This window comes from Lepidochelys kempii, chromosome 5 (genome assembly GCF_965140285.1).
Source record: "Lepidochelys kempii isolate rLepKem1 chromosome 5, rLepKem1.hap1, whole genome shotgun sequence".
NCBI lineage: Eukaryota > Metazoa > Chordata > Testudines > Cheloniidae > Lepidochelys > Lepidochelys kempii.
In genome coordinates, this window is record NC_136384.1 from 68708894 (window position 1) to 68736026 (window position 27133).

The 27133-nt window shown below is 40.4% G+C and overlaps 1 protein-coding gene across 4 annotated transcripts in view; it reads right to left on the minus strand.

The window, feature by feature from the left end:
• Positions 1-27133, minus strand: part of FBXL17 (F-box and leucine rich repeat protein 17) — a 485100-nt gene that overhangs the window by 145322 nt on the left and 312645 nt on the right. For all 4 annotated transcript variants that reach the window (XR_012158991.2, XM_073344633.2, XM_073344635.2 and 1 more), the window contains exon 7: positions 13501-13577. Coding sequence is in view for 3 of the 4 variants with exons in the window: in XM_073344633.2 (XP_073200734.1) it covers positions 13501-13577 (77 nt within the window). In the remaining variant the exon portion in view is untranslated. The remainder of the gene's footprint in view (positions 1-13500; positions 13578-27133) is intronic.

A 27133-nucleotide genomic window follows, 5' to 3' on the forward strand; every position in this document is an offset into this window, starting at 1 on the left:
AAGGATACATGCACACATACTGCTTTAGGCACTTTTTAAGAAAGAGGGACATTTATTCTTTAGGCAGAATTTATATGCAAGTTCCTTTAATACCAGTGATGATATAGTGTATATTGAATCTATAATGATATTATTCTAACATAACATTTTTTCATCAGCACTTATAGTTTAATCTTGTTAATTATACTTCATTTTTTTTCTTTTAAATTTTTTCCTTCTAATTAGGAAGACAGAAGCTACTTGAAATAATGATTTCGCTTGTGACAGTGGAGCACCAGTCAGTACAAACATTATCATAGGGCCTTCCAGACAGGTATTTGTAAATAGAGCCTACATCCATGAAATTCTTGAATGAAACCTCTTCCCTCTGCCACTCACATTCAAAATTTCTTAGGAGCACTAAATGTATTGGAGGGCGTGAGGAGAAGAGGTGACGTAAGGGAGGAACGACCCTAATCATTATATGCATGAGCGACTAGCTAGAGAACAAAAAGGCCAGAAATCTGGAGTTCTTCAGCTCAGCTTCAGTGTTCAGAATCTTAAGGGATCAAGAGAACATTACACTCGCGTTCACTGTGCCTGAGAAGTCCCACGCAATTAACAGCTGGAAGTGGGGAATTCCTTAATTTTGCAAAGTCCAGAACTATTAGGGAATCAAAATGAAACAAGACAAGCACTCCAGCTCAGTTGTATCTTTTGCAGTGTACAAGTGACAATAAGTATACAGAAATGATGGGTGGAGTTCTTCAGGCATTTTTTTGGATGAAACTTTTTTTGTCCAAAAACACCAAGTCATCGAAACCAAAGCTTTTCATAAAAAGTTACTGGTTTTGACAAAACTTATTTCAAAAAGGTTTCTCAGGTCCAGGATTGAATTTTCTGGTGAAAGCGAGAGAGACTGACTCTAAAACCCAAGGTTATCTTTCCCCACAGCTGAGAAAGCCAAGCTTTCTTAGTAATTCTTAGTAACTGCCTGGGTAGCACAGTTGCGAGATCATGAGACCCTCCTACTCTCACACCAGCTCATTTCATCAAATCTTTTCATCTCTAAACATAAATCCCACCTTTGTGTTTTTCTCTGTACCAAGCACGATGCACCATCATTAACCTTGTAAGTAATATTTTACTCCTGGAAGTATTCCTTAGAAATAAATTCTCAATACCCAGGGAATCAATAAACTACAGAATTAGAATGGAAAACTGAAAAGACAGTTACACAATTGTGTATATGATTGCTGCTTTCTCTCACAGCTATACATCTTCACATTAACCTAATCCATTTGACAGTCTCCCTACAGCTAGAAAGTCCAACTTTTGTAAAAGATTAAATACAAAGCCCCTATGCGTAAATAAAGTTAAGGTTGAGACACAAATCAACAAAAGGCAGGAAATTCAAAAATAACTTTGACAGTCAATGCTTAATTCATAATTGTTTGTAAAAAGGCAAAATGGCATAAGGAAATAATGTGAGATTTGACTTCACTCTGTCAGTGGTCATGGGTAAACAGGTGTTTACTATAGAGATCATAGTGGTTCAGTCACATATGTTGCAGGCAGCTTCTCTGGTAACTTTGTCTAGTAATTGTATGCCTCGTCAAATATTTAAAACACTTAGTACTTACCTAGTATGCCAGACTGAAAAGAATATTTAAATCCTTATTTAGTATCCTAATAATTTGTCTTATAATGTGGCATTATATTAATATGTATATAAAGATAAAAACATTATGAAATAAGTTAACATTCATAAATTTTAATACTGAATGGCAGACAAGTTTTATATATCAAGAACTAATTTTCACTAAGCATTTCAAAACAAACAAAAGAATCCCGAAATGAAGCTATTTTTTGGGTCAAAAAAGGACAGAGAAACATCAAACCAAAACACTTCATTTTTAGCATACAGAGTAAAACTGAATAACAGCTAAAATGATTTTGCTTTTTAAAACCAGACATATGTGTGTTTTTATAAAAGCCAAATAATTTTGGCTGTTTTTTCAATTATAATTATATATATAGTCATGTTTTTGTAATAAATGTATTTGTATGTGATTTTATATATATGCATTCATACACACACAAATAAATTTATTACAAGATTGAGACTTTATGTGGCAAGTGTTAACTTGGGGAAAAATTTTACAGCTGTGCTATATACTTGTGAGAAGTTTATAATAGAAGTGCTGACACACTCTTAACAGTAGCAGTGCAATCAGCAACAATATATTTCTTTTTTCTTTGCAGTTAACAACTCTTAGCATCTGCTGCCTATTTCAAATCCATCTTGGTTTCCTTTTTTTGTTATTCTTTTTGTCTAATATAATTAAATGTTCCATATAAAAAAAAAAAGTCCTGTGTGGCTGTACTGAGAACAGAAGATCTACTAAAAGAGGTTTTGGAGATTTGTTGGTGTCTAAACACAGACCTAGAGAGTCTGCTGCCCTCCACTACAGTAATGTTTTTAATCTCATCGTTCTGTACTTCATTCCACCAAATTAAATTCCATGGTGGCAATGTGTCAGATAAACTAATGTTGCCTATGACCATATGTTACAGGTTAGAGAATTTTAATCGACTTCTAACTTTCAATATGAAGGCAAATCTTTCAGTGCACTGTATTTAGTAATATTTTTCAAATAATAATCAATTAGTATTACATTTTCAATATTCAGGGTAGCACCCGTGTTAGTCTGTATTCGCAAAAAAGAAAAGGAGGACTTGGGGCACCTTAGAGACTAACAAATTTATTTGAGCATAAGCTTTCGTGAGCTACAGCTCACTTCATCGGATGCATTCAGTGGAAAATACAGTGGGGGAGATTTATATACACAGAGAACATGAAACAATGGGTGTTACCATGCACACTGTAACCAGAGTGATCACGTAAGGTGAGCTACTACCAGTGGGAGAGCAGGGGGTGGGGGTGGGAACCTTTTGTAGTGATAATCAAGGTGGGCCATTTCCAGCAGTTGACAAGAACGTCTCAGGAACAGTGGGAGATGGGAGGGGGGATAAACATGGTGTGTATGGTAACACCCATTGTTTCATGTTCTCTATGTATATAAACCTTCCCACTGTATTTTCCACTGAATGCATCCGATGAAGAGAGCTGTAGCTCACGAAAGCTTATGCTCAAATAAATTTGTTAGTCTCTAAGGTGCCCCAAGTCCTCCTTTTCTTTTTGCGAATACAGACTAACACGGCTGCTACCCTGAAACCTATCATTATGCAAGGCACTGAATTTAGCTGTAGGGAGTGGAAATCTATCAACTTCATGAAAAAACTCGTACAGATACAGACAGACATCATCTTCCTTTCCAAATGCAAACAGATGGACATCATACCAAAAGGACTGAAGGTAAAAAATCCATTACAATCTACATACCACACAGACTATGCTGACAGATTGTGCCACACACTCTCAAAGAAACTGCGGAACCACCTGATCAACATCCTCTACAGCAAACAGGGAAAGATTAAGAATGAGCTCTCAAAACTGGATACTCTCATAAAAAACCAACCTTCCACACAAACTTCCTTGTGGCTGGATTTTACAAAAACTAGACAAGCCATTTACAACACACACTTTGCTTCTCTACAAAAGAAAAAGGACACTAAACTATCTAAACTCCTACATGCCACAAGCGGCCACAACAGTGGTTCTCTCAACCCACCCAGCAATATTGTTAATGTATCCAACTATACTCTTAGCCCAGCAGAAGAATCTGTCGTATCTCAGGGTCTCTCCATCTGCTCCTCCACCCCCACGAACATGATACAGTTCTGTGGTGATTTAGAATCCTATTTTTGACGTCTCCGACTCAAGCAATATTTCCAACACACCTCTGAACAACATACTAACCCACAGAGACCTTCCTACCAAGACTACAAAAAGAAGGATTCTGGGTGGACTCCTCCTGAAGCTCGAAACAACGGACTGGACTTCTACACAGAGTGCTTCCACCGACGTGCACGGGCTGAAATTGTGGAAAAGCAGCATCACTTGCCCCATAACCTCAGCTGTGCAGAACACAATGCCATCCACAGCCTCAGAAACAACTCTGACGTCATAATCAAAAAAGCTGACAAAGGAGGTGCTGTCGTCATCATGAATAGGTCGGAATATGAACAAGAGGCTGCTAGGCAGCTCTCCAACACCACTTTCCACAAGCCATTACCCTCTGATCCCACTGAGGGTTACCAAAAGAAACTACAGCATTTGCTCAAGAAACTCCCTGAAAAAGCACAAGAACAAATCCGCACATACACACCTCTGGAACCCTGACCTGGGGTATTCTACCTGCTACCCAAGATCCATATACCTGGAAATCCTGGGTGCCCTGTCATCTCAGGCATTGGCACCCTGACAGCAGGATTGTCTGGCTATGTAGACTTCCTCCTCAGGCCCTACACTACCAGCACTCCCAGCTATCTTCAAGACACTACTGACTTCCTGAGGAAACTACAATCCATTGGTGATCTTCCTGATAACACCATCCTCGCCACTATGGATGTAGAAGCCCTCTACACCAACATTCCACACAAAGATGGACTACAAGCCGTCAGGAACAGTATCCCCGATGTCACAGCAAACCTGGTGGTTGAACTTTGTGACTTTGTACTCACCCATAACTAGTTCACATTTGGGGACAATGTACACCTTCAAATCAGCGGCACTGCTATGGGTACCCTCATGGCCCCACAGTATGCCAACATTTTTATGGCTGACTTAGAACAATGCTTCCTCAGCTCTCGTCCCCTAAAGCCCCTACTCTACTTGCGCTACATTGATGACATCTTCATCATCTGGACCCAGGGAAAAGAAGCCCTTGAGGAATTCCACCATGATTTCAACAATTTCCATCCCACCATCAACCTCAGCCTGGACCAGTCTACACAAGAGAGCCACTTCCTGGACACTAAGGTGCGAATAAGCGATGGTCATATAAACACCACCTTGTACCGGAAACCTACTGACCACTATTCCTACCTACAGGCCTCCAGCTTTCACCCAGACCACACCACACGATCCATTGTCTACAGCCAAGCTCTACGATACAACCGCATTTGCTCCAACCCCTCAGACAAACACCTACAAGATCTCTATCAAGCATTCTTACAACTACAATACCCACCTGCTGAAGTGAAGAAACAGATTGACAGAGCCAGAAGAGTACCCAGAAGTCACCTACTACAGGACAGGCCCAACGAAGAAAATAACAGAACGCCACTAGCCGTCACCTTCAGCCCCCAACTAAAACCCCTCCAATGCATTATTAAGGATCTACAACCTATCCTGAAGGACGACCCATCACTCTCACAGATCTTGGGAGACAGGCCAGTCCTTGCTTACAGACAGCCCTCCAACCTGAAGCAAATACTCACCAGCAACCACACAACAGAACCACTAACCCAGGAACCTATCCTTGCAACAAAGCCCATTGCCAACTCTGTCCACAAATCTATGCAGGAGACACCATCATAGGGCCTAATCACATCAGCCACACTAGCAGAGGCTCGTTCACCTGCACATCCACCAATGTGATATGTGCCAGCAATATCTGCCATGTACATTGGTCAAATTGGACAGTCTCTACACAAAAGAATAAATGGATACAAATCAGACGTCAAGAATTATAACATTCAAAAACCAGTCGGAGAACACTTCAATCTCTCTGGTGACTCGATTACAGACCTAAAAGTGGCAATTCTTCAACAAAAAACCTTCAAAAACAGACTCCAACGAGAGACTGCTGAATTGGAATTAATTTGCAAACTGGATACAATTAACTTAGGCTTGAATAGAGACTGGGAGTGGATGGGTCATTACACAAAGTAAAACTATTTCCCCATGTTTATTCCCCCACCTCTCCCCACTGTTCCTCAAACGCTCTTGTCAACTGCTGGAAATGGCCCACCTTGATTATCACTACAAAAGATTTCCCCTCCCATCCCCGCTCTCCTGCTGGTAATAGCTCACCTTAAGTGATCACTCTGGTTACAGTGTGTATGATAACACCCATTTTTTTTCATGTTCTGTGTGTATATAAATCTCCTCACTGTATTTTCCACTGACTGCATCCGATGAAGTGAGCTGTAGCTCACGAAAGCTTATGCTCAAATAAATTTGTTAGTCTCTAAGGTGCCACAAGTACTCCTTTTCCATTTTCAATATTGCTTCTTTTATTTTCTCACAACATCTTATTGTCAAAATCAAATCAGGACTATGAAAACTGCTAAATCTGACATTTCATAGTCTAGCTTTCTTGGAATACACATAATTATTTCACACATCTGTCCCTATATTAGGTATTAGTTATGAGTCAGCAATCACTATTAGCACTAATCTCTTTTTCTTGTCTGATGTCTCAAATTAAAGGTGTGCTTAAAATAGGTTGTTCAAACAACAATATTTTATTTAGCTATGGAATTTGCATTTTTGCTAACTGAACCTTGAGACAATTAGGCTCTTGAACCAGCAGTCGCAATTCCACTAAGTTAATCACTAATGTATCAAGAAATGTGGACTGGGAGTTTCAAAGGATATTAAGGGATTTATGCATCTGAATTCCAATGAACTTGAATGGAATATGGGTGCATAATTTCCTTGGTCTCTTTCTAAAAATCCTGGTTTTATCTTCAAAATTAGTTGGGAAAATAGAGTTGCTCAGGTGTCTTGCTAAATATGTATGGAAATCTGTACAGTCACAATTGGCAAATAGTCAAATTTTAAATATAAAAAGCAGGCATTAATTGTGTGTTGAATCTACCAGACCGACATGGACCAAGTGCATATGCTAATATCCTCAATAGACTACCAGGTAGATTAAGCAGTAATGGATGTTCACATACAGTTATTCCCTCCCAGAATTTTGGACAGTGTAATATGATACTAAAAATTTGGCTAAGACATTACTGAGTCTACATTTTGTATGACACCTATCCTGAAAATTTATAGAATAACATGCTTCCACTAAGAGAGAAGCATCTGCCATTTCGTGGGGCCTGAACAGTTATGCATGTGAAATCAACAGCATAATAAGACCATTGGGAAATTTCTTAAACCAGACCACAACAAACCATCCTTTCTGCTGGTTCTGCTGGTGAGAGGCTCCATTCCCCCTAAGGACCTCTGGAGCTTTGTACAGAGAGTGGCACCTTCCTTCCCCACTTAAGTAAGAGTTCCTGAGTTGCGCACAACGGCTAAGTGGTGCTTATGAGCACTGCTTCTCTACAGCATTCATCACTCATGATTTTTAACACAAAACACAAGAATGGAACTGTCGGGGGCGCTGACATAACATTTATTTATTTAGTGGTGTTGAGGGCTATATGTTTGAGTGAACACTGATAATACACTAAGCCCTGGTCTACACTAGGACTTTAGGTCGAATTTAGCAGCGTTAAATCGATGTAAACCTGCACCCGTCCACACGATGAAGCCCTTTATTTCGACTTAAAGGGTTCTTAAAATCGATTTCCTTACTCCACCCCTGACAAGTGGATTAGCGCTTAAATCGGCCTTGCCGGCTCAAATTTGGGGTACTGTGGACACAATTCGACGGTATTGGCCTCCGGGAGCTATCCCAGAGTGCTCCAGTGTGACCGCTCTGGACAGCACTCTCAACTCAGATGCACTGGCCAGGTAGACAGGAAAAGAACCACGAACTTTTGAATCTCATTTCCTGTTTGGCCAGCGTGGCAAGCTGCAGGTGACCATGCAGAGCTCATCAGCACAGGTGACCATGATGGAGTCCCAGAATCGCAAAAGAGCTCCAGCATGGACTGAACGGAACATACGGGATCTGATCGCTGTATGGGGAGAGGAATCCTTGCTATCAGAACTCGGTTCCAGTTTTCGAAATGCCAAAACCTTTGTCAAAATCTCCCAGGGCATGAAGGACAGAGGCCATAACAGGGACCCAAAGCAGTGCCGCGCGAAACTTAAGGAGCTGAGGCAAGCCTACCAGAAAACCAGAGAGGCGAATGGCTGCTCCGGGTCAGAGCCCCAAACATGCCGCTTCTATGATGAGCTGCATGCCATTTTAGGGGGTTCAGCCACCACCACCAGCCCAGCCATGTTGTTTGACTCCTTCAATGGAGATGGAGGCAACACGGAAGCAGGTTTTGGGGACGAAGAAGATGATGATGATGAGGTTGTAGATAGCTCACAGCAAGCAAGCAGAGAAACCGGTTTTCCCGACAGCCAGGAACTGTTTCTCACCTTGGACCTGGAGCCAGTACCCCCCGAACCCACCCAAGGCTGCTTCCTGGACCCGGCAGGCGGAGAAGGGACCTCTGTGAGTGTACCTTTTAAAATACTATACATGGTTTAAAAGCAAGCATGTGAAAGGATTACTTTGCCCTGGCATTCGCTGCTCTCCTGGATGTACTCCCAAAGCCTTTGCAAAAGGTTTCTGGGGAGGGCAGCCTTATTGCGTCCTCCATGGTAGGACACTTTACCACTCCAGGCCAGTAACACGTACTCGGGAATCATTGTACAACAAAGCATTGCAGTGTATGTTTGCTGGCGTTCAAACAACATCCGTTCTTTATCTCTCTGTGTTATCCTCAGGAGAGTGAGATATCATTCATGGTCACCTGGTTGAAATAGGGTGCTTTTCTTCAGGGGACACTCAGAGGAGCCCGTTCCTGCTGGGCTGTTTACCTATGACTGAACAGAAATGTTCCCCGCTGTTAGCCATGGGGAGGGGGGAGGGTTGAGGGGGTAGCCACGCGGTAGGGGGAGGCAAAATGCGACCTTGTAATGAAAGCACATGTGCTATGTATGTAATGTAAACAGCAAGGTTTACCCTGAAAGAGTGTAGCCACTGTTTTATAAAATGTGTCTTTTTAAATAACGCTGTCTGTCCCTTTTTTTCTCTCCACCAGCTGCATGTGTTTCAATGATCACAGGATCTTCTCCTTCCCAGAGGCTAGTGAAGCTTAGAAAGAAAAAAAAACACACTTGAGATTAAATGTTCTCCGAGCTCATGCTGTCCTCCCACACTGACAGAGCACAGACGAATGCGTGGAGGCAAATAATGTCAGAGTGCAGGAAAGCACAAAATGACCGGGAGGAGAGGTGGTGGGCTGAAAACAGGGCTGAAGCTCAAATGTGGCGGCAGCGTGATGAGAGGAGGCAGGATTCAGTGCTGAGGCTGCTGGAGGATCAAACCAGTATGCTCCAGTGTATGGTTGAGCTGCAGCAAAGGCAGCTGGAGCACAGACTGCCACTACAGCCCCTGTGTAACCAACCGCCCTCCTCCCCAAGTTCCATAGCCTCCACACCCAGACGCCCAAGAACGCGGTGAGGGGGCCACCGGCCAACCAGCCACTCCACCACAGAGGATTGCCCAAAAAAAAGAAGGCTGGCATTCAATAAATTTTAAAGTTGTAAACTTTTAAAGTGCTGTGTGGCATTTTCCTTCCCTCCTCCACCACCCCTCCTGGGCTACCTTGGTAGTCATCCCCCTATTTGTGTGATGAATGAATAAAGAATGCATGAATGTGAAGCAACAATGACTTTATTGCCTCTGCAAGCAATGATTAAAGGGAGGAGGGGAGGGTGGTTAGTTTGCAGGGAAGTAGAGTGAACCAAGGGGCGGGGGGTTTCATCAAGGAGAAACAAACAGAACTTTCACACCATAGCCTGGCCAGTCATGAAACTGGTTTTCAAAGCTTCTCTGATGCGTACCGCACCCTCCTGTGCTCTTCTAACCGCCCTGGTGTCTGGCTGTGCGTAACCAGCAGCCAGGCGATTTGCCTCTACCTCCCACCCTACCATAAACGTCTCCCCCTTACTCTCACAGATATTGTGGAGCACACAGCAAGCAGTAATAACAGTGGGAATATTGGTTTCGCTGAGGTCTAAGCGAGTCAGTAAACTGCGCCAGCGCGCCTTTAAACGTCCAAATGCACATTCTACCACCATTCTGCACTTGCTCAGCCTGTAGTTGAACAGCTCCTGACTACTGTCCAGGCTGCCTGTGTACGGCTTCATGAGCCATGGCATTAAGGGGTAGGCTGGGTCCCCAAGGATAACTATAGGCATTTCAACGTCCCCAACAGTTATTTTCTGGTCTGGGAATAAAGTTCCTTCCTGCAGCTTTTGAAACAGACCAGAGTTCCTGAAGATGCAAGCGTCATGCACCTTTCCCAGCCATCCCACGTTGATGTTGGTGAAACGTCCCTTGTGATCCACCAGAGCTTGCAGCACTATCGAAAAGTACCCCTTGCGGTTTATGTACTTGGCGGCTTGGTGCTCCGGTGCCAAGATAGGGATATGGGTTCCGTCTATAGCCCCACCACAGTTAGGGAATCCCATTGCAGCAAAGCCATCCACTATGACCTGCACATTTCCCAGGGTCACTACCCTTGATATCAGCAGATCTTTGATTGTGTGGGCTACTTGCATCACAGCAGCCCCAACAGTAGATTTGCCCACTCCAAATTGATTCCCAACTGACCAGTAGCTGTCTGGCGTTGCAAGCTTCCACAGGGCTATCGCCACTTGCTTCTCAACTGTGAGGGCTGCTCTCATCTTGGTATTCATGCGCTTCAGGGCAGGGGAAAGCAAGTCACAAAGTTCCATGAAAGTGCCCTTACGCATGCGAAAGTTTCGCAGCCACTGGGAATCGTCCCAGACCTGCAACACTATGCAGTCCCACCACTCTGTGCTTGTTTCCCGAGCCCAGAATCGGCATTCCACAGCATGAACCTGCCCCATTAGCACCATGATGCATGCATTGGCAGGGCCCATGCTTTCAGAGAAATCTGTGTCCATGTCCTGATCACTCACGTGACCGCGCTGACGTCACCTGCTCGCCTGGAATCGCTTTGCCAGGTTCTGGTGCTGCATATACTGCCGGATAATGCGTGTGGTGTTTAATGTGCTCCTAATTGCCAAAGTGAGCTGAGCGGCCTCCATGCTTGCCTTGGTATGGCGTCCGCACAGAAAAAAGGCGCGGAACGATTGTCTGCCGTTTCTCTGACAGAGGGAGGGGCGACTGACGACATGGCTTACAGGGTTGGCTTCAGGGAGCTAAAATCAACAAAGGGGGTGTCTTTACATCAAGGAGTATTTCAGGCAGGACTTCACGGAGGGTTCCAATAAGAAATGGTGCACCTAAGTTATTGTTCTTATTGGAACAATGAGGTTAGTCTGGCCTCTGAATCATACATGGCTAGATTTACCTCGCTGCACCTTCTCTGTGAGTGACTGCAGTGTGACCTAGAGGAATGAGTCCCCTAGACAGGGGAGGGGGAAAGCAAATGAGTACAAAACAAATCTGGTCTATTTCTTGTTTTGATCCACTCCATCTATCTTTTACATCTTTGGCTGGCAGCAGACGGTGCAGAAGGACTGCAAGCCATCCACATCTCATGGCTGCTCGGCAGAAGACGGTGCAATACGACTGCTAGCCATCCTCATCTCTTGCCTGCCCGGCAGAAGATGGTGCAATATGACTGCTAGCCATCCCCATCTCTTGCCTGCCCGGCAGAAGATGGTACAGTACGACTGCTAGCAATCTGTATTGCCTGCCTGTTCACCATAAGACGGTTCAATAGGACTGACTGCAGGACTAAAGAGAATGACCTGGTCAAGTCACTCCAAACTTAGTCCCTGCGCCCATGTCTGCCCAGGCGCTCCCGGCCGACGCGGCCAGGAGCACCTCGGACATGACGATGACGGCTACCAGTCCTATTGCACGTCTGCTACCAGAAGGCAATGGGTTGCTGCCACTGTGTAGCAATGCAGTACCGCGTTTGCCAGCACCCAGGAGACATACTGTGACGGCTACCTGAGCGGGCTCCATGCTTGCCGTGGTATGGTATCTGCACAGGTAACTCAGGAAAAAAGGCGTGAAACGATTGTCTGCCCTTGCTTTCACGGAGGGAGGGAGGGAACGGGGGCCTGACGATATGTACCCAGAACCACCCGCGACAATGTTTTAGCCCCATCAGGCATTGCAATCTCAACCCAGAATTCCAATGGGCAGCGGAGACTGCGGGAACTGTGGGATAGCTATCCACAGTGCAACGCTCCGGAAGTCGACTCTAGCCTCGGTACTGTGGAAGCGCTCCGCCGAGTTAATGCACTTAATGCACTTAGAGCATTTTCTGTGGGGACACACACACTCGAATATATAAAACTGATTTCTAAAAAACCGACATCTATAAATTCGACCTGATTTCGTAGTGTAGACATACCCTAATTCAATAATAATGTTAAAAATTGTTCAGTGCCACAATTACTGTACTGAACAATTTACTAACACTATCACAAAGGTAATTAATTTATTAGTAGTATCAGCATGAGCATCTAGTATTAGTAGCACCTGCAAAAGTTGTTTGAAAAGTCCCAATGACTACAAGATCAAGAACACTGATGATGTGAAACGACTATAGAATCTTATAAATTAGTGATGGGCAAACCTTAAAATATTTGATGTAACAGTGCAGTTTGGATAATTATGGTATCTAACCAACCAAGCCTATGGAGATGCTCCCTGTCCCCCCACTCATCCTCCCAATCATCGCTCTTCCCATGTCTCATCTATGCATAACCACTTCCTTTCACTTTCCATCAAATCCAGTACAATACATTCATCTGCCTTCCTTTCCCCACTACCTTGCTAGTCTGGTCATACTGCTTTTGAGGGAAACTACTGCTCCCTTGTCAGCCCCTTCAGCCGAAGAAGGCCCTTAGAGGGTGATGTGAGTTCACTGGGTTGGGATGAGGGACAGGATGCCATGAACTCTATAGGAATTCCTTCCTTCCAAGGAAGAAAGGTTTGAGGATACGGCATGGCTAGCGGATCTGCAACTACATGAAGGGAGGGAGGGGTTTCAAGCAGAGCAGAGGCTACTACAACCCCAAAACTGCAGCAGTAGCCATAAAGTGACTTCATTATCATTTTGCATCCTGAGAGGGATTCTTTTCCCAAAACCCAGGATCACTGTTTCCCCTGCACCAAGCCACTGTTCTCGGGCTAGGTGTGCAGTGGATGTGATTTGCCTCTTCATGAAGCATTGCATGGCCCTTCCTCTCTTCTGGGCCAAAAATAATCTCTGTTTTCAACTCTCAGATCCCAGAACAGTGCAAGATTTGAAAGGAAGAATCAGTCTGAGTTCATTAAAAAGACTAGATATTTACTAGACCCTGCAAATTTCCATTTAAACTAAGGGCAAAGAAAAAAGGAAGAGTACGAGGCAAATTAATTTAAATTTGAGTGCTTATCGATCAACACTCAAACTCTCATCACAGAGATCAATCAAATTTTTTTAGTCAATTCTATATGAAGGATAAATCTGCAGCTCTCTGAAATCTAACAGAGTGCCTGTCCTGTAGCTTCTTCATTCTAAATCTTCTCTGTCTAGTGTCACAGCAACATTTTTACAAGTATCACAAGGTAAATTCCACTTTTTAAGTCTCCATGTAAAGTTTCAACAGATCAGTCTTGATAAAGGGTGAAAAACAATAGCCATTTTACATACCATAGTCAGTAATCTTACAGGATACCAAATACAGCTCTTTCAGGTTCTGTCCTTCTTTAGCAATGACCTCCACACATCTGGAATACACATAAAATAAGAGTCACACTTGCAAGAATTCATTTCATATTAAATCAATAAGGACTCATCCACAACGGTAACACAACAAGGTAATTCTGAACGCATTATACAAAACTTTCTTCTTTTTGTGACCTTCCCTAGAACTCTTTCAATAGAATTTATTATTACCACACCTTTTAAACTCAGATGCTAAAAAATGTATGAGTTCAATTAGACACATTTTTGACTACTAAGATTTCCATGTCCCAAAAAGAGAGGCCAAAGAAAGAGACAGAGCAAGGTAAGCTTAAAAGTATACATGGTCTGACTTGTGTGGACCCAAACTCAACAGCCTGGTGGGACTGTGACAACCCTTATAAAAAGACACACTAATGCAGTTTCAATATACAATATCACATAGAGGTTATTTGAAAAAAAAATGTTACAGAAATGTTTTGATTTCTGTTGTAAAATTCAGTGCAACTATCAGATACAAGATCTGCTTCATGCAATGTTTAAGCTTTGAGAGATTTTGCAGACAAAAAGCATAAGCTACATTACAATAGCGACACAGAATATACCAGCCATTATAAATGTCAGGCTGAAATTCAGTTTTATGTTTTTACTGTGATTATTGCAGAGATCAGCATTCATCAGGTCATGAAATAGCATGTACCATTTGTGTTCCAATATGTTCTTACAGAAGGTCTAATTTATGAAAATGGGGTTTGAATTTCTACATTTCTGTTTGGTTTGTCACAACTATATAATTGAACAGTTCTTTATCTGTGAATTCTCTCATTCTTTAACTTGTAAGTACAAAAAAAAGGGGGAAAATGAACTAAATATATTGTAAAATATGTGTTTATCCTTTATAATTTAATTATAACTGAATCTGGATTAATATCTCTTTATATGTTATGTTTACAACTGTATTATTTACACAGTATCAATTGTGTACCATAAAATGTCTTTTTGTTCTGCTAATTTTAAAATGTATTCCTTGCTCATTAGACGAGCTGTGATAGCCTGCTGAGTGGGTAACTTTCTACATAGACATATTTTTAAAAGAGGATTTTTTGCAAGATAGATTGTAACAATTCCTTTAGAGCCAGAATGGGTCCTCTTTAATTTGCAGGTCATTGACCCAATAGACTGCTACAGCTCCCAAGTCAATCCAACTGCATTACTCAGGATAAAAATATTTGCTAACTTTAAAGTGAAAATATGTATGCTTGAATTCTTCATAATCTTTTGGGAAAAATACATTTATACCCTCAGGAACACACTCCACACAGCAGCAGCGGGAGCAGCAGTATATTCCCCAACCTGATTTTATTGTTGATGCTGACAATTTGATTTCTTAAATCAGAACAGCTGTTAGAATTTACAGTGATAACAGCATCACATACTTTCGGTGTTATCTGTCCCCTTCCCTCTCCTCAAATCCTGAACCAAAACCTACTTTTTTAAAAAACTTCCTGTGGAGGTCACTTTGACCTTGATTTCCCTCACCAAATTTATATCATCCATCAGGTCACATTTTTAATAATTTTTTAATTTTCCTTTCTAAAATTGGGTGAACTTAGTCTGTGGAAAGTTGTTAGAGTGGCAGTACTGAAGAGTGAAGTCCTCTTTTCAACCAGAGAGCAGATACAGCAAATGTAGAAAGACTGAAAACTTTCTTACCATTGCATCTCAACCTTGACTTTAAGTAAAAATCCTAGGGGACAGAGGACAATACAGTCTCCATGTCCATTCCAGTCCTTCTCTTCTCTACTGACACTGCCAACAAGGGCGCCTATTAGCATCAACTGTGATGGTGATTTTCACTCTGGGAACTGGACTGAGACCAACTCTTTTCACATTATCGATTCCTTCAGTCTTCACGGCTGAGGATGTTAGGGAGATTCCCCAACCTGAGCCGTCTTTTGTAGGTGACAAATCTGAGGAATTATCACAGATTGAAGCATCACTAGAGGAGGTTTTGGAATTAATTGAGAAACTTAACAGTAACAAGTCACCGGGACCAGATGGCATTCACCCAAGAGTTCCGAAAGAACTCAAATATGAAATTGTGGCACTGTTAACTATGGTTTGTAACCTGTCCTTTAAATCAGCTACTGTACCCAATGACTGGAAGATAACTAATGTAACGCCAATATTTAAAAAGGGCTCTGGAGGTGATCCTGGCAATTACAGACCAGTAAGTCTAACGTCAGTACCAGGCAAATTAGTTGAAACAATAGTAAAGAATAAAATTGTCAGACACATAGAAGAGCATAAATTGTTGGGCAAAAGTCAACATGGTTTCTGTAAAGGGAAATCATTCTTACTAATCTATTAGAGTTCTTTGAGGGGGTCAACAAACATGTGGACAAGGGGGATCCAGTGGATATAGTGTATTTAGATTTCCAGAAAGCCTTTGACAAGGTCCTTCACCAAAGGCTCTTATGTAAATTAAGTTGTCATGGGATAAGAGGAAAGATCCTTTCATGGATCGAGAACTGGTTAAAGACAGAGAACAAAGGGTAGGAATAAATGGTAAATTTTCAGAATGGAGAGGGGTAATTAGTGGTGTTCCCCAAGGGTCAGTCCTAGGACCAATCCTATTCAACCTATTCGTAAATGATCTGGAGAAAGGGGTAAACAGTGAGGTGGCAAAGTTTGCAGATGATATTCAACTGCTCAAGATAGGTTTCAGAGTAACAGCCATGTTAGTCTGTATTCGCAAAAAGAAAAGGAGTACTTGTGGCACCTTAGAGACTAATCAATTTATTTGAGCATAAGCTTTCGTGAGCTACAGCTCACTTCATTGGATGCATACTGTGGAAAGTACAGAAGATCTTTTTATACACAGAAAGCATGAAAAAATGGGTGTTTACCACTACAAAAGGTTTTCTCTCCCCCAACCCCACTCTCCTGCTGGTAATAGCTTATCTAAAGTGATCACTCTCCTTACAATGTGCATGATAATCAAGTTGGGCCATTTCCAGCACAAATAACAGAACGCCACTAGCCGTCACCTTCAGCCCCCAACTAAAACCCCTCCAACGCATTATTAAGGATCTACAACCTATCCTGAAGGATGACCCAACACTCTCACAAATCTTGGGAGACAGGCCAGTCCTTGCCTACAGACAGCCCCCCAACCTGAAGCAAATACTCACCAGCAACCACATACCACACAACAGAACCACTAACCCAGGAACCTATCCTTGCAACAAAGCCCCTTGCCAACTGTGCCCACATATCTATTCAGGGGACACCATCACAGGGCCTAATAACATCAGCCACACTATCAGAGGCTCGTTCACCTGCACATGCACCAATGTGATATATGCCATCATTTGCCAGCAATGCCCCTCTGCCATATACATTGGTCAAACTGGACAGTCTCTACGTAAAAGAATAAATGGACACAAATCAGATGTCAAGAATTATAACATTCTTAAACCAGTCAGAGAACACTTCAATCTCTCTGGTCACGCGATTACAGACATGAAAGTTGAGATATTACAACAAAAAAACTTCAAAACCAGACTCCAGCGAGAGACTGTTGAATTGGAATTCATTTGCAAATTGGATACAATTAACTTAGGCTTGAATAGAGACTGGGAGTGGCTAAGTCATTATGCAAGGTAACCTATTTCCCCTTGTTTTTTCCTACCCCCGACCGATGTTCTTGAAAAAACCCTGGATTTGTGCTGGAAATGGTCCACCTTGATTATCATACACATTGTAAGGAGAGTGATCACTTTAGATAAGCTATTACCAACAGGAGCGTGGGTTTGTGTGTGTGTGGGGGGGGGGACCTGGATTTGTGCTGGAAATGGCCCAACTTGATTATCATACACATTGTAAGGAGAGTGATCACTTTAGATAAGCTATTACCAGCAGGAGAGTGGGGTGGGGGGAGAGAAAACCTTTTGTAGTGGTAAACACCCATTTTTTCATGCTTTGTGTGTATAAAAAGATCTTCTATACTTTCCACAGTAAGCATCCGATGAAGTGAGCTGTAGCTCACGAAAGCTTATGCTCAAATAAATTGGTTAGTCTCTAAGGTGCCACACGTACTCCTTTTCTTTCTGCTCAAGATAGTTCAGACCAAAGCAGACTGTGAAGAACTTAAAAAAGATCTCACAAAACAAAATGATTGGGCAACAAAATGGCAAATGAAATTTAATGTGGATAAATGTAAAGTAATGCACATTGGAAAAAATAACCCCAACTATACATACAATTTGATGGGGGCTAATTTAGCTACCACTAATCAGGAGAAAGCTCTTGGAGTCATCGTGTATAATTCTCTGAAGACGTCCACGCTGCGTGCAGTGGCAGTCAAAAAACCAAACTGGATGTGAGGAATCATTAAAAAATGGATAGAGAATAAGATGGACAATATCTTATTGCCCTTATATAAATCCATGGTACGCCCGCATTTTGAATACTGCATACAGATGTAGTCCCCTCATCTCAAAAAAGATATACGGGCATTAGAAAAGGTTCAGAAAAGAGCAACTAAAATGATTAGAGGTTTGGAACAGGTCCCATATGAGGAGAGATTAAAGAGGCTAGGACTTTGCATCTTGGAAAAGAGGAGACTAAGGGGGGATATGATAGAGGTATATAAAATCAAGAGTGGTGTGGAGAAAGTGAATAAAGAAAAGTTATTTACTTGTTCCCATAATATAAGAACTAGGGGTCACCAAATGAAATTAAAGGGCAGCAGCTTTAAAACAAATAAAAGGAATTCTTCTTCATACAGCGCACAGTCAGCCTGTGGAACTCCTTGCCTGAGGAGGTTGTGAAGGCTAGGACTCTAACAGGGTTTAAAAGAGAACTGGATAAATTCATGGAGGTTAAGTCCATTAATGGCTATTAGCCAGGATGGGTAAGGAATGGTGTCCCTAGCCTCCGTTTGTCAGAGGGTGGAGATGGATGGCAGGAGAGAGATCACAAGATCATTACCTGTTAGGTTCACTCCCTCTGGGGCACCTGCATTGGCCACTGTTGGTCTGACCCAGTATGGCCATTCTTACGTTCTAGAACTACGCAGGTTCATCAGGTTACTTTTATACAAATCAGAAACTATCTAGACAGTTAAACCCTCTTATTGTATAAAATTTATTAAATGCATTTACATTTTTGGAGGACCTCATTTTGGCAGAGGAATTTGTTGCCTTTGTGAGGTGGCACAAAGTGATTATTTTTAAGACAAATAAATGTAAGACTTTATTTCTGTATTGTATTCCATGATAATACTGTTTTACTACGCACATCCATAATCTGAATAAAAAGAAAATTATCCTCCTACAAAATGAGACTAGATACATTTTAACAAGAACTACTTGCAGTCTACCATATATCTGCAAATTAGATAAATTAAAAGCTGAACAGCCCTTTTAATTAACAGGAACATTTTGATATGTTGCCTATTAACATTTATGAAGTAAGTCATGAGGCACAGAACTGAAGTTCCAATCCTAATTTGAAAATGTTTCTTACATACATTACACACTTTGGGCCAACTTCTAATCTTGGAAAAAATTATTTATATTATTGTGTCTCATGAGATGTATTCTATAAGGTTTAGAATTTTTTATAATTATGTCAGTGTTTACCAAGAGAAGGTTAACTGAGCAAGTACACAGCATTATAATTAATCCTGAACATTACTAACTGAAGAGAGTCAAACCAAAGAAACAACCTAGTTTTTCATTTTGTCGTCAATTATGAAACATTGCAAAGACACCATGTTCAGGGCCAGGTGAAGGCAATCCATTGCCCTAAATGGCTTCCCCTACCCATGTCATGGCCTCACACCTCTTAGGAATGGCATTAGGAGAGGTTTCTGGGGTTCAGGAGCACCCAACTCTGGAGGCAATTTATGTTTCTGAGAACTGTTTTTCAGGTTTGCTGAAGACTGAGACAGATGCACTGCACTGATTTACACTCAGTTTATATTTTGCAACTTTTCTCCATGAGCATAAATACAAGATTGCATTATTTTTAATGAAAGCTTAAATTTTAACATAATCACGTGAGTTCACTAACTAGGACCCAAGGGACTATTCTTTAATTTTCCCAAATTGTGCTATTCTAATTGTGAGAGTTGAACCCCCATTGCATGGCTTGTGGAATCCTCTACAGTTTTCAGAGCAACTACACAGAATTTAAATTGAAAACACGGTTCAACTTTCTACAATCCGAGTAAATTTTTCACAATTTTCAGCTGATTGCACTACATTTGAATACATGAAACCCATTGTCAAAATGTGACCATTTTTGATTTTATGAAAACACTGAATCACCTGGGGCATCCAAATAAATGAATTGATCACATATTTCTTTGAAAGCATGCAATTTTTAATATAGCTAGAACAATGCTATAGAAATGCCTGTGTTCACCTTCAGCTGCCTCTATGCTCCACCATTTAATTCTCACTTTTAGTTCCCTTCTGTAGCTCACCCGCATGTAAATTAATTTGTAGGGATATCAAAAACACTTTAGATTGCCTCCCCCACATACTAATCAACTTGTATAGGAAAGAACACATATTAAAACTATTTTTGTGAACATGTCCCTTACAATATGAAAGGGAGAGGGGAAAGTAGTTGTATATTCATTACCTTTATTAATCATTGTTAAAAATGAAATCAAAGAAAAAGGGTAAAAGCATCAAATGATATTAACCTTTTCTACAAAGCAAGGACCAAGTCATATTTAGTCTGTTTGCTATAATCCATCAAAAAATTACCCCAAATTGTAGCCATATCTGTCTTTTTAAGACATTAAGTTTATACTGTGGCTGATTTGCACCCATTTTCATAAAATGTTAGATTTTTAAAAAAATATTATTTTGAACAATTCATTATTTAATGTCAATTTACCTATAGAAAGAGCAAACGTTTTTGCAGAAAGAAAGTTGGAAATAGGAGTGCGTCTTAGAATAACGATAAAAATAAGTTTTGCTTTTCCCAGACTATGAAAATACACTTACATGTACATATTCTTTTGAGCCCTTCAATTTTATAATCAAAACAATGAATTATTCCTAATCAAAGGGCTAAAGAAATTCAATTAGTAGAGCTTGTAGAATAAAAACAAGATACTCAGGAACTGAGCTCACTAAAAATATAATCTTCTGACTTGATTTGTGACTTTTCTCAAGGAGGAGAATTTAGAACCATCTAACAAAGGAAAAATTCCAAAGAAGAGCGAACTATAAATAGTGTATTTTATGGGAGGGATGTAATTACTCATTCACTCAGTCTGAAGATGCCAAAGGAAAAGCCCTTGTGCCATCTTGCCAAGCCTTTTCCACATCCACCATAAGTTTTATGAAGACTACTCTCTGACAGACTGATATGCAGTTAATTATCATCAAATTTGATAGTTGGTAGCCTGAACAAGCAAATGTACAGAGCCCAGGAAAATACAAATAGCACAAAATTATTTTACAGTACAAAACCAATTAAATAATATTTCACAGAAGAAGAACATAACTAACGTAAATATGAAGTGTTACGAAATGTGTTACGAATTTGTAAGCAACCAGAATCTGTTCAGTACTGTGATGATGAATGGAGTTTCAAACTCCCATAGTTAAGTGGTGTTCTGAGGATGACAGGATCAAAACTGCCTCTTACACCTATTAGTTAAAAATGTCTTAATATTTCTGAAAAGCATGACAACTTGACAAAAAACAACTGCAACATTGTTAAAATCTCAGCTTCCTAGGTTAGAAGGACCACTGTTGACAAACCCTGGAGAAAGTGTGCAACAGTGCACCTCCATATTGTGCTGTTCCTTTCCTCAGCCCTTCTCAGTTCTACATACACAAGCAGGCAGAGTAATGAAATGTTAAAAAAAAATCATTCCTTTAGAGCATCTGCAAGGGCAAGAGTCTCCAAAAACTGTTATCCTCCCAAGAACTGCGCTGACAAGTGGAGCAGAAAAAAGCATGATCTGGACACAAAAATTGAGGCCTATTGGTTTTGACGGTACCCATATAAAAGTACACACAACATGGTTAAACACTTTATGTTTTTCTTATTTTGCTCATAGTTTGTGCAAAATTTAATTAAAAGACTAAAAATAATGTTAAAAAATCACAAATTTAGAAAATGAACCATCGGCCATGACAAAATATTTTTTCTCTTTTCCGAGGCAACAAATCACTAAATCCTCTGACTTTAGTGAGTGGTAATGGTTAATAAATTAAACTGTGTAAGCTTCAAAACTATCAAAGGCATTCAAAGGGGTCTTGAAATATGAAAAATAATTGTCTATTCTACACTGATACCTAGTTTTTCTGTTTTTGGTCTACTTCTCAAAAGCTTGGAACATGGCATTAGTGACAATTGAAAGGAACTAATGAGGAAATATGACTACAGTACTTGCAACAAAAGTGTTCCTGGGAGACCTTGTTACCGTTTGTGATGCACTTCAGGCCCAAGAGAAGCTAATTGGAACCGCCATACACTGGTTAGGAGATCTCACTTAAAAGGACTGAGTTTCAATCACCGTAGAGGTGTGAAAAGAAATCATACCATTAGAGACACATTAATACATGACTTGATGAGATTCAAAAAACATCAGAATGTGCACGCCAAGTCACTTTTGCATTTGATTAGCACAGATATCTTTGTGAGCAGAAAACCAAATGCCTGCTATCTTTTAAAACATAAGCAAGAACAGCACTGTAGTACATTGAGAAGAGAAGCAGATTTTGGAATGAACATGGAGCTCTAATGTACAAACTGGTGGAGACAGAACACTTTTGTGAAAGAGATGCATCAGGGTTCTCAGAAAGGATGGCTTTGCAAGTAAGATAGAGGTAGTAGAGAGGAAAGGCTGCAGATAGGATAAGCATAAAATGAATGGGAAAAGGGATTAAATCAGTACTCAGTAATCAGTAAATCAGAATAATTTAAAAACTCATAGAGGCAAATAATGCAGTTGTAGCTCAGAAAAATCTCCCATCAAGACAACGGGATCGGATATAGGATACTAAGGAACCGATGAACTCCTAGGAAATTTGTACTCATTTTCAGAGGAACAATGGGAGAAGTAACAAAATGAAAGTAGCGTTGTATTATCCAGCATCTATAAAAACTATAATAAAATCAAATGAATCTTTCCAAAACACCATGTAAACAAAATCTATGACTCTTTATTTAAAAATGAGTGTGTATATTTGGACACAGGACAGCCTGTTATTGCTTATTTTGTATTTAAGGTATGTATAAATTTGTCCCTTTCTATATATTTGTTTGTGAATGCTCTATACCAATGAGAAACTGGCTTTTCACTTCTCTTTTCACTATCATAGGACACAATTAAATAATCTGCTGAATTAAATTTCAGTAGAAAATATATGCTTGTAAATTACTTTTCAGTTGAGCATTAGAGATGTTCTATAGCAACAGACATTAATTGCAAGCAAGAGAAAGCAGACTAAGACTTGCAATTAAAAGCATTAAATAGTGTGTGCAAAGCACGTTTTGAGCAGACTATGGTGTAGTCAGGGACTGATCTGCAAAATGTCACCACTTCCACGAGTTAACAACAATTATCGTAGGGCAGTCATTAAATTCTCACTAGCAAAGTTGTATTCTCTAGAAAGCCAATGTCATTAGAAAATCATTTTTACCAAGAAGCTTTGCTACTTAAAACAGCAGAAATTAATAAATGTTTTGTCATGCTAGAAGACACAAAAAGTGGACAGATATTTATTTTCAAATTTCTAGTAGTTTTTAAAATTAAATGTCTTTAGAATTTTTGCTACCCTAATGGTGTGGAACACTAGCAATTGATTTGTATTAATTTGGGGGACTGAAAAACAGAAAAGAAGGGGAGAATCAGCTAATTGTCTCATTCTCCTTGCAGGCCTACACATTAATAGTACTGGAGGTGGCTTTTGAAGCACCAGGCTCCTCACTTGACTGGAAGTACTAGGTGCCGTTACAACAGATTTACAGAATAACAGCAACTGTGGAAAATAATAAAGATTTAGGACTTGTTTGGACGAACCTTGAGGGAAAAGTCCACTACGAGGGATGCTAGAGACTGCAAGACAATTAAATGTTACATTTTATCCATTTTCTATAAGCTTTTGAAACGTGGATGACAGATGAAGAGAGGCCATCAACCTTTTTAATAGCAAGAACTTCGAGTGTAACATCTTAAATTCATAGGGCCAATATCTCCACTGAATAAACAAGAGCAATCAATTCCACTGACTACAATAGAGTTGGAAAATTTTTGCCAGCAGTGATTTTTGCCTATATTGAACAAATAAATAATGCCTTCCTTTTTAAACATTTTAGTTGTGCTATTGTATATTATTAGGTTAAACGACAAAGAAGCAACATGAGGCTAGGTTGGAGCTAGCCCTGTATGGACATACAGAAGAGGGAAGAGAGGAAGAGTGCGTATGGGCCTCTCTTTCTACCCAGGGTATGTGATAGCCAACATCTCAGTCCTTACATTCCCAAAGTACGAGCATCAGGAGCATCCGATGAAGTGAGCTGTAGCTCACAAAAGCTTATGCTCAAATAAATTGGCTAGTCTCTAAGGTGCCACAAGTACTCCTTTTCTTTTGCGAATACAGACTAACACGGCTGTTACTCTGAAACCAAGCATCAGGAGAGCCTCTAGAGTCACCAGTGCTAGAATTACCAAAGGGGCCAGAGTGGGACAGGGCATGGCCTGGCTCTTCATTCTACGCCAGCCTGCAAAGCTCAGCCACTGTAGATAGAATGCACATTGCACACTTGGCTGCCCCTTAATCATTCATCAAGGTATTATGTCTCCATGAATGCTAGATGGCCTGATTGTCCTCTCACACTGATGTAAACCAAGAAGTAAATAAGAGTATGCTAGTGTAATGGTGTAAGCGACATGGAAATCAGGCCCTCAGGAACTGCTGCCAGGATGGTGCACTTCCCCACACACATTCACAGACTATGTTTCAAAAAACACAATAAAACACTTAATTATTATGCCCTCTAAATGATTTTAAAAAGGAAAACAGGTTATTTTGCTCAAAGAGCCCCTCCTCCACCATGTCCCCTCCACTTTTTCTGTATACCTGTTAATAACTGATTTAAACACGATCTCCTTTTAAGTACAAGATTGCTCTTTAGTAACTCAGATTTATGTTACTTAAGGTCAGAACTAAGTGCTCTTTACTGCTTTCTTGAGAAACCTGCATATGACTTGCATTTTGGTCAATTTTATTTATGATTCAGATGGATGACTCTGTGTTACAGTCGTCACCACCACAATCTGTACAAATGCCTTTGCAAATAATTCACACATTATGACACTCCCCATGCCTGAGTATAAGGAAAATGATGGTAATATTACCTATTTGAAACAGCAAAACTGTAAAAATTTCAGTGGTGAGCACTGTATAGGGATTAGAGTAGGGACTTGGGAGTCAGGATATCTGGATTGTATTTCTAGCTTTGCAAGCAACTGTGAATTTGGGTAAAACACTTCACCTCCCTGTGACTTGATTTAATTTGTAAAATGGGAATTATACAGAGAGGTGTTGTGAGGATAACTCATACTGAAAAGGGCTTTGAGATCTTCAGATGAAAGGCATTTTATAAGTGCCAAGTATAATTATTTGATCTCACACATGGAGAAAGATTCAGGGACCTCTTAACCATTGGAGCAGCAGCTCCTACGGGTGCAAAAGAGATTCACTCCTGAGAATGCTGGACAGAACTCTCCCCTAATAAAGGTAGAGAAAGGCAGCTTTAAACTCTGGCCAGGCACAGCACCTCTGCTAGCAAGGCTGGTCCCACTTCCTTCTGCCTGTTACAGATTATTAGAGATACAAGGTGTGTGAGGTAATATCTTTTATTGAACTAACTTCTGTTGGTGAAAGAGACCAGGTTTCAAGAACGAGCTCTGTGTGGCTCGAAAGCTTATCTCTCTCACCAACACAAATTGGGTCAATAAAAAATATCACCCCATCCACCTTGTCTCTCTAATATCCTGGGACCAGCATGGCTACAACAACTCTGCATTTTAAGGATTATGACAGTTTACTTCAGAGTTAAAGAGGCCTTCATATATAATGATAATGTAGACTCAATGATGATGGGTTTTTATTTGTTTGTTAAATGCTTTTGTGTCATCTTGTTTCTGGCATATTAGTAAACAGAGTACTCAAAACCAGCTGTTCTCTACAGCAAGAAAATAGTCTTGTTTAATGTGCGGAAGCCCTTCTACATAAAGGGCACTGCATTATACTTGAACCTTTTGAAAATGCTTTTCTAAAACACATATCCTTCTAGAAGAGTTGGGTGCATTTTTTTAATGAAATAGGAATGAACAGAAACTTTCACCCAACACTTAATACTTTGAAGTTTTAAGAAAACTAACCAAAATGTTCAGTGTTCATACAGCTCAGGTCTCAGCAAGGACATGTATCTAAGTACCAGAGTACCATCCCAAGTGCTACTTCTGGCCACACTGAACACTTTCATAGGTTCACACATTTTAGGGCCAGAAGTGACCATCTGACCTTCTGCATAACACAGGCCATAGGATTTCCCTGTATTAATTTCTGCTTCAATTCCAATAGCTGTGCTTGAACTAAAGGATCTCTTTTAGAAAAACATCCATTCATGATTTTAAAATTTCCTGTGATGCAGAATCCACCAAAGCCCTTGTAAGTTGTTCCAATGGTCATTACCCTCACTGTTAAAAAATATGCACATTATTTCTAGGCTGAGTTTCACAAGAAACCCTGTTCTCACAAGATTCACAGCTCAATTTCCAGACCAAAGCAGTTAGAATAAATTTGGTGAAGCTTTTGAAGTTAAGCAACTAAAATTTTAAATCCTTATCTTAACTAATTCTATTGAGGTTCACCCATCAATACCTTTTGGTTGGTCTCTATTGTAAAATCATTACCATAATTGGGCCAATTACTGTTACTGATTGTGCCTCACAGAAATGGAACCCAAACCCCCAGAATTTTATTTCTTTTAACCCTTCTGGAAATAAATAGTGCAGAAGAACATAGTAGTCAATGTGGTGTAGTGGACTGAAAACAAAACTCAGAGTCAAGAACTCCTGAGCTCTAATTCAGGTATTGACAATGACTCCCTGTGTGACTTTGGGCATATTACAAAATATCTGCATCTCAGTTCCCCCTTTTGTAAATGGAAGTAAATAATATTTCTCTAATTTACAGTGGTGTTTTGAAGATTGTTTATATAATGTTTGTTCAGTAAGTTCTTTGAAATTATAAAAGCACTACTTAAGTGCTAAGTTTCAGAGTAGTAGCCGTGTTAGTCTGTATCCGATGTATTCATGCATCCGATGAAGTGAGCTGTAGCTCACGAAAGCTTATGCTCTAATAAATTGGTTAGTCTCTAAGGTGTCACAAGTACTCCTTTTCTTTTTACTTAAGTGCTAAGTATTTCAATCCTATTGCCAGAAGTCATTAAAATCTATATAGCATGTGTCTGTAACTCTCTCTCTCTCCCTCTCTCTATATAGCTACTGCTTCTTACAAGTTCCTGCTTAAACACAATGGTTATAGGT